This window comes from Engraulis encrasicolus, chromosome 9, assembly GCF_034702125.1.
Source record: "Engraulis encrasicolus isolate BLACKSEA-1 chromosome 9, IST_EnEncr_1.0, whole genome shotgun sequence".
In the NCBI taxonomy this organism is placed as follows: domain Eukaryota; kingdom Metazoa; phylum Chordata; class Actinopteri; order Clupeiformes; family Engraulidae; genus Engraulis; species Engraulis encrasicolus.
The window spans coordinates 40306286-40318360 of NC_085865.1; the positions used below are offsets into that span (position 1 = coordinate 40306286).

Sequence of the window (12075 nt, forward strand, 5' to 3'; positions counted from 1 at the left end):
TCTTGAAAATGGCAGCCATCTTGAATATTCATGACAACTTTTAAATTATCCATAAGACATTTACCAAGTAGTATGAATGGTAAATATGTCTAAAATGTCATATTATATCCATTACTCGTAAGAAAACTGTTGTTGCTGGTGGCCATTTTGAAAAATGGCTGATATGGCCACCATGTTGAAAATTCACGATGGCTCCATATCCAGTTCTTTTTAGAATGCCTTTGGCTACATGTGTATCCATTTTCATGCTTGTATCACAAACTGAACGATTGTTTTGGTTAGCCTCTGCACTAATTGGTATGACTTTGGGTAGGGGAATGTTTTAATTGTTATTGCTTGAGAAGGAGAGATCAGATTTTATGATGAACCCATGATGAACATTTATCTGTTGAGCTACCGTTTGCAACTGTGATTCCCAGTGCAAGGAGTGTGCATGAGAGGGAATTTTTTTCTGATAATCTTTAAGTCACTCAATGGCCTAGCCCTAAATATATTGCAGACAGGCTACAGTAATACCATCCAAGTAGTCTTAGGTATGCATAGTCTTCTTCTCTACTGGTTGTGCCTAGGATAAAATCTAGACAATGTGATGGCATTTAGCCATTATACTGCCAAATGATGGAACAAGCTTCATGTTCAAATTAGAACTGTCCCAACACTATCATTTTTTCAATAGACTTTTTTTAAAAGCTTCATTTTTATCTGGCTTTGTATCTGCCCTCCATAGGCCTAATACTTCATATAGCCTACTTTCGACTTCCTATAACATTTTTCCTCTCTCTTTCTTTCTCTAAACCATGTTTAATCTTGAGGAGTGTCTTCAACAATTCCTCGTTGAGAAACCAAAGAGACTGTCCGTTCCCTGTACTACCCTGAGAAGTCCTGCAAGTCAGAGCGCTCGGTGCACAGAGGAAGAAACACAAGAGTTGTAGCAACAAAAGGGTTTATTCCATTATGCACACAGATAAGAGGGAGCGCCTCTTATTTATAGATACAGACACAGACCTGCCCTGTGCATGCAAGCAACAGGTGTGACCTCGATAACACATTATATTCTCAATCATATAGAAATAACTATGACAACCAATAGGGTGTAATAGCAGGTGTAGTAGGGTGTAGGCCTAGTACCAAACACAAGGATTAGGCCTACCTATTCAGGTAATGTAAGTTAGATTTAGTGGGGGAAAACGTGATGTCTTGTTGGTAGTCCTTCATTGAGTGAGCTGTTATTTAAAATTGAAAAAGCCTTTTTAAAACAAATTCTCAGATCTGAAATAGAAATGGAACGCTTGCCGCTCACGTCAGCCTACCACTGGGGGCCAGGCCCCCCTAAAGATCAGAAGCTAAAATCGCCTCTGTCAAGAAGCATGCTATGTCAATCATCCAATTATTCTATTTACAGACATTAAGTCACAGCATGGCGTCCATGGCAGCTGCAAACACCAACTTCTCCCTTGAGCTCTACAAGAAAATCGCGGCGAGCAACAAGACCGGCAATGTCTTCTTCTCACCATTCAGCATTTCCTCTGCACTGGCCATGGTCTACCTTGGAGCCAAGGGAAATACATCAACGCAGATGCACGCGGTGAGTTCTCAACAGACAAGATAGTAACCTATTGTACAGATACATGTGTGCCTTCACATTCAGTTTCAGATGAGGAAAACACCCCACTCTCTACTGACTTCACTACAAAGATTATTGCACCATGGCCCAATTCGATTCATTTATAGGTTATATGCAGGTGGTGGCATCAGAGACTATCGGTGTATGGTGTTACATCACGGAGTTACCACCTGTGTGTCCAATAATATTAATACAGTAATTATTATTATGGACTCGTGAAAAAGGACATAAGGTAGCCTTTGGTTTTGGTTTATTCTGCTGTGCCTCGAATTCCTTGATTTCTGAATATAGTGGTGAGATGTATTATTATAAGCATCATCAGGCTGTAAAAAAATAATTGTAGATTAAAAAAGTTTTGTCTGTTCATCTGTCAAACTTCCTCAGTTGTTATTCAGTTGTCAGAGCAGCAGACAAATGTCTTCAAAAATAAATTCAGTTGCCTACAACTAAACCACTTTGACTTAGATTAATGAGAATCTTCATAGTTGTGCACAAAACTAGTATGTCCTTATGCTGACTAAACATTTGATTTCAGTCAGGTTTTATTTATTCATAGGTCCTGTCTTTTAACAAACAACTGAAAGGGGTATTGCACGAGAGGACTAGGCCAAACCCTGTTCTGTATGTAACAAGGGTCGACAGGGTCAACAAAAAAACTTGTCATTGCGGTTGACTAACCTGCGTGTCTGGAAAGAAAAGATGAGTGTCATTTTTGATGACTGACTGCTTTGCTGGAAGTACCATGGTGTGGCAGGACTCAGGAGGCAAGACTTTGGGTCTGTCAAATTTCCTTCTGGTGTGTCGCCATGGTATCGTTGTCTATGTGGAGTAGTGGTGAAGGGATGCCTTTTGGCTTTCATAATTTCATACCAAAGAAAAGAAACTTGGAAAGCAATTCCACAGTGCTCTCATCTCTGCTCCATCCAAGCCATGAAAACACTGTACTACACTAGTCTGTACCATAGCGTCTCTTTAGGTGTAAAGCCTATGCGAATTTGGTCAGGCACAGAAATATGATACGGTGGATCTGTAACATTTCAAAGAAAACCTGGTGCAAATATAATTGTGTGACACGTTTTGTTCATCAACATAATTTAAGTTGCTCCAGTACTGGTGCGGGTGGCTAGATGGCCCTTAAAGTGGCCCTTATTTGCATGGAGCATACCACAGTGCTGTACATCTAAAGAATATGATATGGCCAGCCATAATGTTGTGATAACTTGTTGACATCATCCCTGTAGGTTCTCAGCCTGGACAAAGCTGAAGGTGATGTCCATGTTGGCTTCAACAAGCTGTTGGCTGAATTCCGGCCGAAAGCCTGCGACCCATACGTACTGAGCATGGCTAATCGCCTCTATGGAGAGCAGTCCTACCAGTTTGTTGAGGTGAGCCCAGCTTATTTACACTGGATGACTCTATATAGGTATTAGTACGAGTTATTAAAGATATAACAGATCTAAGATGTACCAGTGTCATTTCAGATAAGCAATATGTCACTCACTGCTCTTACACAATTATGACTTTACCTTGCACCACTCAACATGCTTTGGTGATCTCATCATTCTGTGCTCGTTAGAAATTCCTTGCCGATACGAAGCTGTACTACCTGACAGAGCTGGAGCCCATCGACTTCAAGGCAAATGCAGAGGCAGCACGAGTGAAAATCAACAAATGGGTTGAAGGAGAGACTCAGGGTAATTATTGAAATGGCTGCAACAAAATGCAAGATGTATTTCTCTTATAAATGACTACCTTTGATAGACCTTATTCTATACTTTGGTTGGGGAGAACACTTAAGTGTGCTTCATGTACCCTATGTACTTGGAAGTTCCTGTCATTGTTTTCAAATAATTATCTCTTCAGAGAGCCAGTCTCTGTTTTAAAAACAGCCCCGATCCCACTCATTAATAATTACTTTGTGTTTTAGAGAAAATCAAGGATCTACTGGCTAAAGGGACGGTGAATAGAGCAACACAACTTGTTTTAGTGAGTGCCATCTACTTCATAGCCTGCTGGGAGAGTCAATTTCGTAGGGCTGACACCAAGGAGGTTCCATTTCGACTTAATAAGGTAAAATATAGGACCTATATACATAAATATGTAATATATATATATATACATTCTGTGACATTTATACTGTATATATGATAATATGTAATTGTTTTCCTAATTAAGTGTTTTGATCTATAATGATCTGATTGAATTTAGCTGTATGAGCATTATATTTGTTTTTTCAGAAGGAAACTAGGCCAGTGCAGATGATGCATCAGATGGAGCATTTTCCATTTACCCGCATCCCTGATGTCAACTGCAAGATTCTAGAACTCCCCTACAAGGGTAAAGATCTAAGCATGCTTGTAATGCTGCCCAATGAAATGGAGGACGGCACCACAGGATTGGAGAAGGTAATACTGGTAGAGAGGTGAACATAGATTCAGTGGAAATTGGAGTAAATGTGTTATACTTATACACTACATTTGTAAACTTGCCTAGCCAGCATTTTATCCACTGTTTCAAGTACTGTGCCATTACTATTTGGGTAGCGATTGCTAATGCTAAATCATTCAGAAGGGCTATGGGCAGCCTGGGAACTAGTTGACCGGAAATCCTATGGTAGCACAAAAACGTTGAAATGGCTGAGGTTAGTGGGTGTGGTAAAAAAGTGGATGAGCTCAAATAGAGCGCGTTGTCATATTCAATCATTTAGGCTGCAGACGCAGCTGAGGTTGCCTCTCTAACCTCTTATTGTTTGCAAATTGCTGTCACTCAAAAACTGTGACATATGATTGGCTCCGTAGCATCTTGCTCCTCCTCACAGCGCATATGCTAGTTAATGGGAAACCCCATGTATAGATGCAGTATCTCTCATTGGAGACACTACTACTGCTACTATTCCTATCTGTGACAACACCTTTGAAAGATTTTTTTCTTGTCGTTCATACACATAATACACAAAAGGTCACAAAGGTCTACACTAGTGTGCTTTTGTTACATTCTACCGTGAAACCAATCAACCATTGTTTTATCCCTGCTAACCACCCACTCTTTCAGCTGGAGCAGGCCCTTACGTACGACAACTTCATAAATTGGACCAAGCCGCATATGATGAACACGGTGAAGGTGAATGTGGGCCTCCCGAAGTTTAAGCTGGAGGAGACCTACGACCTCAAGAAGACCCTGGTCAGCATGGGAATGGCGGATGCCTTTGATCCCAACAAGTGTGACTTCTCCGGCATGTCACCCGACCAAGAACTTGTGCTGTCCGAGGTGATGGATTTTTCTCATTTATCTGTCCATCAGGGAGTGACATTGGCACCTGCTAAACGGCCAAATGTTGGTAAAACGTGGCTGTGGCTGGTAATAGTTTCAGTGTAACTAGCCAATTTGGCAGGTAGCTTATTCCTTGGTATGGGAAATCAGAGTAGCCAGTATTATGGTGGATACCTTTGATCCCTACAAGTGCAACTTCTCCGGCATGTCGCCCAGCGACGACCTCGTACTGTTCAAGGTGATCTGATCTGATCTGATCATTATCTGTTCTCTCCACACACAGTACTATAGGTCTAAAAACTATAGGACCCATCTAATGAATAGTACGCCTTTTATTGTTATTCACATTTAGAATTCACACTACATCGTACAGTATATATCATCCCTCACACTATGTTCAATCTGCACGATACTGCACTCCTATAATTTGCACTTCTGGTTAGATGCTTATAAATGCATTAAAATTTCATTAGCCTTTTTGTACAAGGGTACTGAAAAAGAAAAAAGAAAACTCCTGCACACTGACCATTTCACTTTTAGGCCTACTTTATTCACAACATTTTGGTCTAGCACCTTCTTCAGGTAGCTTTTTTTGATTAGCGACAGTTATCTCCGATGCACCTGCCAGTTGATGTGTACGAAAAAATCACAAGTTGTACTACTAGGGTAATGACATAAAGTTGAATGACATGTAATGTAATCCAAGGTGGTGCACAAATCATTTGTGGAGGTGAACGAAGAGTACACGGAGGCGGCAGCGGCAACAGCGATGGCAATGATAACTGGCTGCCTCATGACGACCAGGGAGGACCCGGAGGAGTTCATGGCAGACCACCCCTTCCTCTTCTTCATCCGACACAACCTCACACAGAGCATCCTCTTCTATGGCCGCTACTCTTCCCCCTAAGCTGGCCACCATCACCATACTCATCACTAGCTATGTTCACATGAATGTTTTTAATCCAATTAGAAAGGGAATAATAACTCAATCGGATCATAATTCTACATATTAACACCTTGAGCTGAATAAATACATCTAGTCTGATTAAAATTGTTAACGGATTGAAAGATGTAGTGTAGGCTAGTCCGTGCCAGTTGTGATACACATATTCATATTCATCATACATGAAATTCTGTTTCAGGAAGGAAACAATTTGTAACGCAGATTTGACTGGCTACCAACTGCTGTGACGGCTATACCTGCCCGTGACAGATGTTTTGAACATCTTGTGTCATTTTTGTAACTCATATAAACACTGCATTTGGGTCAGGCAATCAGATTAGATCTATTCCTGAGACAAATGCTCATGTAAACATAACTAGTGTGCCAGACCAAAGACCAGCTTGGAGTGTGTTCATGAAATGAACAGAAGAACACACTGCCCAAGTGGCTTTACAAAATAATGCAAAATGCTGAATGCTAAACATTATGGAAGAATAATAGTATAATAGTTCAATAATAAAAATGAAATGGAACATTGGCATCCTTAAATAAATTAAATACAAACAATACACTGTCTTTGTGTGGTCACTTGTAACCTAAGGCCTTACTGCAATTTCCTTTTTCTTTTCATTGCACTAGAGATAATGGCAGCACACCTAGTGAAAACTTTCTGAAACTATTGCTGTATTGTCAATATCAAGGTACGTAATTGTGACCTAAGTACATTCAGAGTTAAATAAATCAGAGTATCTTTGTTCTTGTGTGACGTCTTCTTACATCATGATGTGTTAGTATGAGCAGTGTAGTTCTAAGCAGTGATTGACCAGAGAGAAAAATACTACCTGTTCATCCTACTAGTGGGTTACACACAGTCTCATACTGCACTTTGATGAAGCACAACATGAGCTGAATTAAGGAGTGTTTTGTTGTGTCATGGACCTTTATTGCTTCTTTCTATTAAAGCATTCATATTACACTTCATACATAACCTGAACGATAAAACACTGCTATTCAAAGTGGGGGCCGGGAACCCCTGGGGGGCCATGAGGGGCTGCTAGGGTGGCCGTGGCAGCAAAAGCAAATAAATATTGAAATAAATTGAATAGCTAATGTATTCATAAAATACACCAACTACAAGATTGTCAATATTCCCCTCAGTTAAGACCCGCAATATAATAATCTATCGCATCTCTGAATATTACTACAGGCACTGACTAACAGACCTATGGTTGTAAAAGAGGATGTATAGAAAAATAGTGTGGCATGACCCATGTCTTTGGCTGGAATAGGTATATGGGGGGCCTTGCCATGGTAAAGTTTGGGAACCCCTGCGATATAACACCTTTGGGGTGAATTAGAGCGGAGACTGTCAGTGTGTGACCTCACCAAAGCGAAGAATGGTTAAAAAATCATATAAACACACACCTCAACTTTGTGGACAGCCTTCCCAGTTGAGTTGAAGCTGTGATAGCAGCAGTACGTGAAACAATATCATATTGACCCCAATTGGTTAGGAATGGAGTGGCAGTTAAGTTCATGTGAGTAAAGTTAGGTTAGCGAATACTTTTGTTAATGCAATGTAGATTACACTGGTCTATGGGTGTGATTTTAATTTTGGTTCTTTGGTTATCTTTTTTATTTAACCCTTGTGTTGTGTTCATAAGCTGCATACACCTGTGGTGTTCGGGTCATTTTTGACCCGTGATAACAAAACTCAGCTATAAAATACCTAAAAACACTAGTTATCATCAGATATTGTTTTTCATCTCATGGCTAACTTGGTATGTATTCATATCCATGGAAATATTACTTGATGTATTCATCTTTTTGACTTTAAAGATCTTTTATCTTACATTATGCAAATCGTTTTTGATGACCAAAACTATCAAATCTGCATAAATTCACTATTAATACCTCCCAAAGTGATACAATTAGTGATTATGTTGTCCATGTATTACAGCTGATATGAGAGTACAACAATCCCCAAATTTATTTTATTAGTTTTTCTCTAATATTAAAAAATAGCATCAAGAGTGGCATTTGTGGTGTTCGGGTCCAAACCAACCCAAAGAGATTTATAGCAGGATAAAGACCAAATGTCAACTAAATTAGTTTTTCAGTGCATAAAATTAATGTTTAAATATGTTGACTTGGTGTTTTTCAATATTTATATGATTTTAGTGTGGTAAATATACAAAATAACAATTCTGTCAGAGTCACAGCTATTCCGCCAATCTAATGCAAAGGTATTGGAAATGAACACCTCAATGAACATGAAAAAAGTCACACTATTCATCTGAATCCCCTATGCCATGAACATGGACCATTATGTCATTGCCACATCAACTTTATGGAAAGTATAAGACCAGTTCTACAGGTTTGGGTGCCATTATGAATTTTTGATACGTTTTTTGGAAAAAATAATGTGCAAAAATGTATTTTGCAAAGAAATGTGCAAAAATCTCATTATATAATGCAGAAATGGATTCCCTGACCATGAAAACATATGAGTAGACACCAGAAATACATCTGTACTCCTTTCACAACAGGAGATATGACGTATTGTAGTGTATGGGACTGTCCGGCGGCCATATTGGATTTGTAATATCAAAAAGCTGGCAAAAAAAAGTTCAGGCAAGAAATATATTTTCCTCACCATAAATCACCAAACTGAAGACAAAGGGCAACCAACAGCTTTTCAGAAATGCATAAAACAACCAAAAATCTATACCGGGTCAATTTTGACCCCCGAACACCACAGATGTAACTTTTTTTTTTTTGGACCTTCAAAATTTACTAAAATGATAAAACTAGGGGTGGGCATAGATTAATTTTTTTAATCTAGATTAATCTCACTGTAATTTTAAAATTAATCTAGATTAATCTAGATTAATCTATATCAAAATGGCTCATTCAGAAATGGCGCGCTAGCGAAATAATGCCGAAAAAACCCTTGGAGTTTCTTAAGACAGATGGCGCATTAGAACAGAGCTCATCTTTTTTTCCAAAATGCATCTCATCTTCAAAAAATGGTCATGTTGATACTTGGTGATGAAAAAAAACGCACTGCAATATGTCATAAGTGTGTCCAATAGGAAGTATTTACAGTTATAAGATACTGAGATTTCAAATGAATGGCAAATACAGATAAATCTATCAAACATTTAGGCTATTTAAACAAAATGACCTCAACAATTCAGCATTTCTAAGAGAGAGAGAGAGAGAGAGAGAGAGAGAGAGAGAGAGAGAGAGAGAGAGAGAGAGAGAGAGAGAGAGAGAATCTACCACTGACTGTTAAAAAGAGCAGCGGCTCCTTTAACAGAGGGAGGAGCTCTGCGCACAGTAAACTCAGCAGCTCTCAGCAGAGGCAGGCTACTGGATATGTAGAACCAACAGCACTGGCCCACGGCAATTTGGCCTAAACCTGACAGTTGTTCTCAGAGTTAGAATGCCAGAGGAGTTACAACTCGAAATTAATTCAGTTTGCAAAAAAAAAAAATCAAGCGCGACAACCGCGAGGTTTATTACCGTCTGACATGAGAATATCTCACTGAGTCGCAAATGCGCGAATGCAACACAAACATTCAGCGAGAGTAGATATTGGCAGTTTCAGTTTGACAATCTTCAAAAATGCATATCGCACGGAATATTTTGCAATTATGGCACAGGCAAGATTTCTGGAAGTTGTTTATGTGTTCCATGCAATGCCAGAGGAAATGTAGGCTATGTCGGGCTGGTAGGCTACTCACACACAATAATGTCTCTATGCTTCACCTCAAACAATAACATCTCTTTAGTCTACCACTGATGAAAAAGCACTCAAACAACACCTACCACGGCAGAGGGATTAATGTTTTCAGCATGCAAACACTGTTCATATTTAGTAGGTCTGCTGAAGCAACAGGTGGAGAGGAGAAAGCCACTGGAGCGCAGTCTGAAAGCGTCTGTCAATGGAACGCTAGTGATGTGCATACCAAAACCCATATTTTGAGAATAGATTAACGTGCGATATTTTCTTTATCGCGCGACAAGAGTCTCACATTATCGCAGCACGTTAACGCCGATAACGGCCCACCACTAGATAAAACGTATTTTTTTTGTGTTGAAATGATTGTGACTGAGGATTAGATGAAGCCTTATTCCAAGAAAATAAAGGAAAGTGTGTTTTTTTCACACTAAAACTTGAAAACGGGTCAAAAATGACCCGAACACAACATAAGGGTTAAGGTTAGAGTTTTATTTTGGCGAGTGCAATGGAGGTCATCTGCATTAGTTCACCTCTCAAGACGTGAATGACCTACCAGTGAACTATTGTGGCAATAGAGAAGGTTTGGTAAGAAGACGGGTCAGTGGTGTAAGCGTCCACATGGGGGCCGCTAGGGGGGGAAAAGTGGTACATATTCTAAGGGCCCAAGCACTGATAGGGGCCCTTAAGGGGGCCCAAGCACTGAGAGGGGCCCTTAAAGGGGCCCAAAATTCGAATCTTTCATGGGGCCCAACATTTCTGGCAGCGCCCCTGAGCGTCCATAGGCATTAACGGTGAAGTTTCGTAATGCAAATATGGCGTCTAACAGCACATCTCCCGTCTTTCTGGCAACAACAGCCAATTGCCTGCTGAGCTGCGCTGTCATTGATCCAATCATCTGGCTGCATCGGTGCACACAAATTGTTGCCCATGCGTACTTGTGGAAAGCTGTCGCTCCTGTGCCGTTATGGACTGCGCCTGTGCTGTGTGCTCTGTCAAAAAAATGTGAGAAAAGTGGCTTAAAAAGCTTTATTTTGACTCACATGACACAACTAAACTCTCTACATTGATCAACTTTTCACAGCGGTTTCAACCATTTGGCTTTCACCCTCCCGTCCTATACTCAGTTTCTCCATTAATTTTTCCCATTGACTCTCAGATCTGGGCCGTGTGTCAAATGCCGCACTTGTGCACTTTGGGCACTGTTTTTCAGTGCCTAGGGCGCTCACGCTGAAAATTTCAGTTGAGCCAGTGCACTGAAAGTGCCAGGATAATCCCCTAACAATGGCGGAAAAATGCAGTGCTTGAATGATGGACACTGCCAGAGATTGTCTAAGCTGAGAAAGGCATCTCTCATTGGCTCCCATTATAGCCCCGTTGGCGAACGCAGCCAAGTAAAAGATGAATGGGAGCCTATTGGGCTAAATGGCTCAGCAGGGATTTGTGACGGTTCTGTTCTCTGGTTTGTAAAGATGTGTGCACATTCTGTACCTTATCATGGAAGTTGTATTAGAAGTGAAGTTAAAGGTTCCTGACATGGCTTTGTTCTCCCAAAGACGTGTTAGTTTTGCCCTGCAACACGCTAGCATTCGGCTAATACCTGCTGGCTGAGGAATCTCTGCGACTATTCACGACCATAGCTGACGAGAAACGTACTCTGACTGATCCTAGCAGAGACATCTACGGTCACACACCTCAAAACCCCCCACCACCATCCAACTTGTTAATTGAAGGTGCCCAAATTCTTAAGGATGAGCGCAGTCATTTCCTTTACCCCATGTACACATGCCGCTTTTCCACCACCTTAACTGCAATAAATAACAGGTGTCCGCAACAATCCTAACATAACTTTAAACACATCGACATCTGAAGTCAGACTTAAAACTACAAAACAAATGGCGTAGTGCCGTAAAGTCGATTGTCACGTGTTATGTCATTGCTATAGTTGAAATAAGGGTCATTTTCACGAATCTAACACTTGACAAGATGCAAACGTGTCGGCAAATGCTTTCACTTACTCATATCTATCGAACGCGACTGCATTGTTTCCAGGGAAAAAATCACACGGGCAGATAGTTCTATGAGAAGCGTACAGCCCCATTGGCACCCATTCATTATTTACTTGGCTGCGATAACATAGCTGCAGTGCCACTCCTGGCCACCAGCTAGTGGTCGTTCTTGTACAATATTCCATTTTCTTTGACACTGCATGCACTAAACGGCGGCCATGTTGACAATGACATGAAGGAAATGTGGTATTCAGTTCAGTAGAAGAGTTTGGTCAACAGTCTCCTAATTCTGTAAGTAATGTTGATGGGACACCAACCTTTTCATGCCAACCAAAGTACCAAAGTATTGTATGTGTGATTGTTGTCCTTTGGGGTGAAGGACATGTAAATACAAGCACCAGACGCTGTGCATTGTAAACAGTAGCCAACTCTTATTTTGGCAAGCTAATGCCATGCTGAGCCGTCACTTCCAGCGAGGGCACAG

The 12075-nt window shown here is 40.6% G+C and overlaps 1 protein-coding gene across 1 annotated transcript; it reads left to right on the forward strand.

Moving 5' to 3' along the window:
• Positions 1 to 1119: 1119 nt before the first annotated feature.
• LOC134455152 (leukocyte elastase inhibitor-like) lies at positions 1120 to 6372 on the forward strand. Its single transcript, XM_063206191.1, has 7 exons — positions 1120 to 1585; positions 2866 to 3009; positions 3201 to 3318; positions 3552 to 3694; positions 3862 to 4029; positions 4676 to 4891; positions 5601 to 6372. Exons 1-7 carry the CDS (start codon positions 1373 to 1375, stop codon positions 5799 to 5801), a joined length of 1203 nt encoding a protein of 400 aa, XP_063062261.1. The 5' UTR covers positions 1120 to 1372; the 3' UTR covers positions 5802 to 6372.
• The last annotated feature ends 5703 nt before the right edge of the window (positions 6373 to 12075 follow it).

Excerpts from the sequence above, each read along its gene's own strand:
- LOC134455152 (XM_063206191.1), top strand. The coding sequence starts at position 1,373 with ATGTCAATCATCCAATTATTCTATTTACAGACATTAAGTCACAGCATG. Across the intron at positions 4,030-4,675 it reads GCACCACAGGATTGGAGAAG|CTGGAGCAGGCCCTTACGTA; the intron begins GTAATACTGGTA and ends CCACTCTTTCAG. Across the intron at positions 4,892-5,600 it reads AAGAACTTGTGCTGTCCGAG|GTGGTGCACAAATCATTTGT; the intron begins GTGATGGATTTT and ends ATGTAATCCAAG.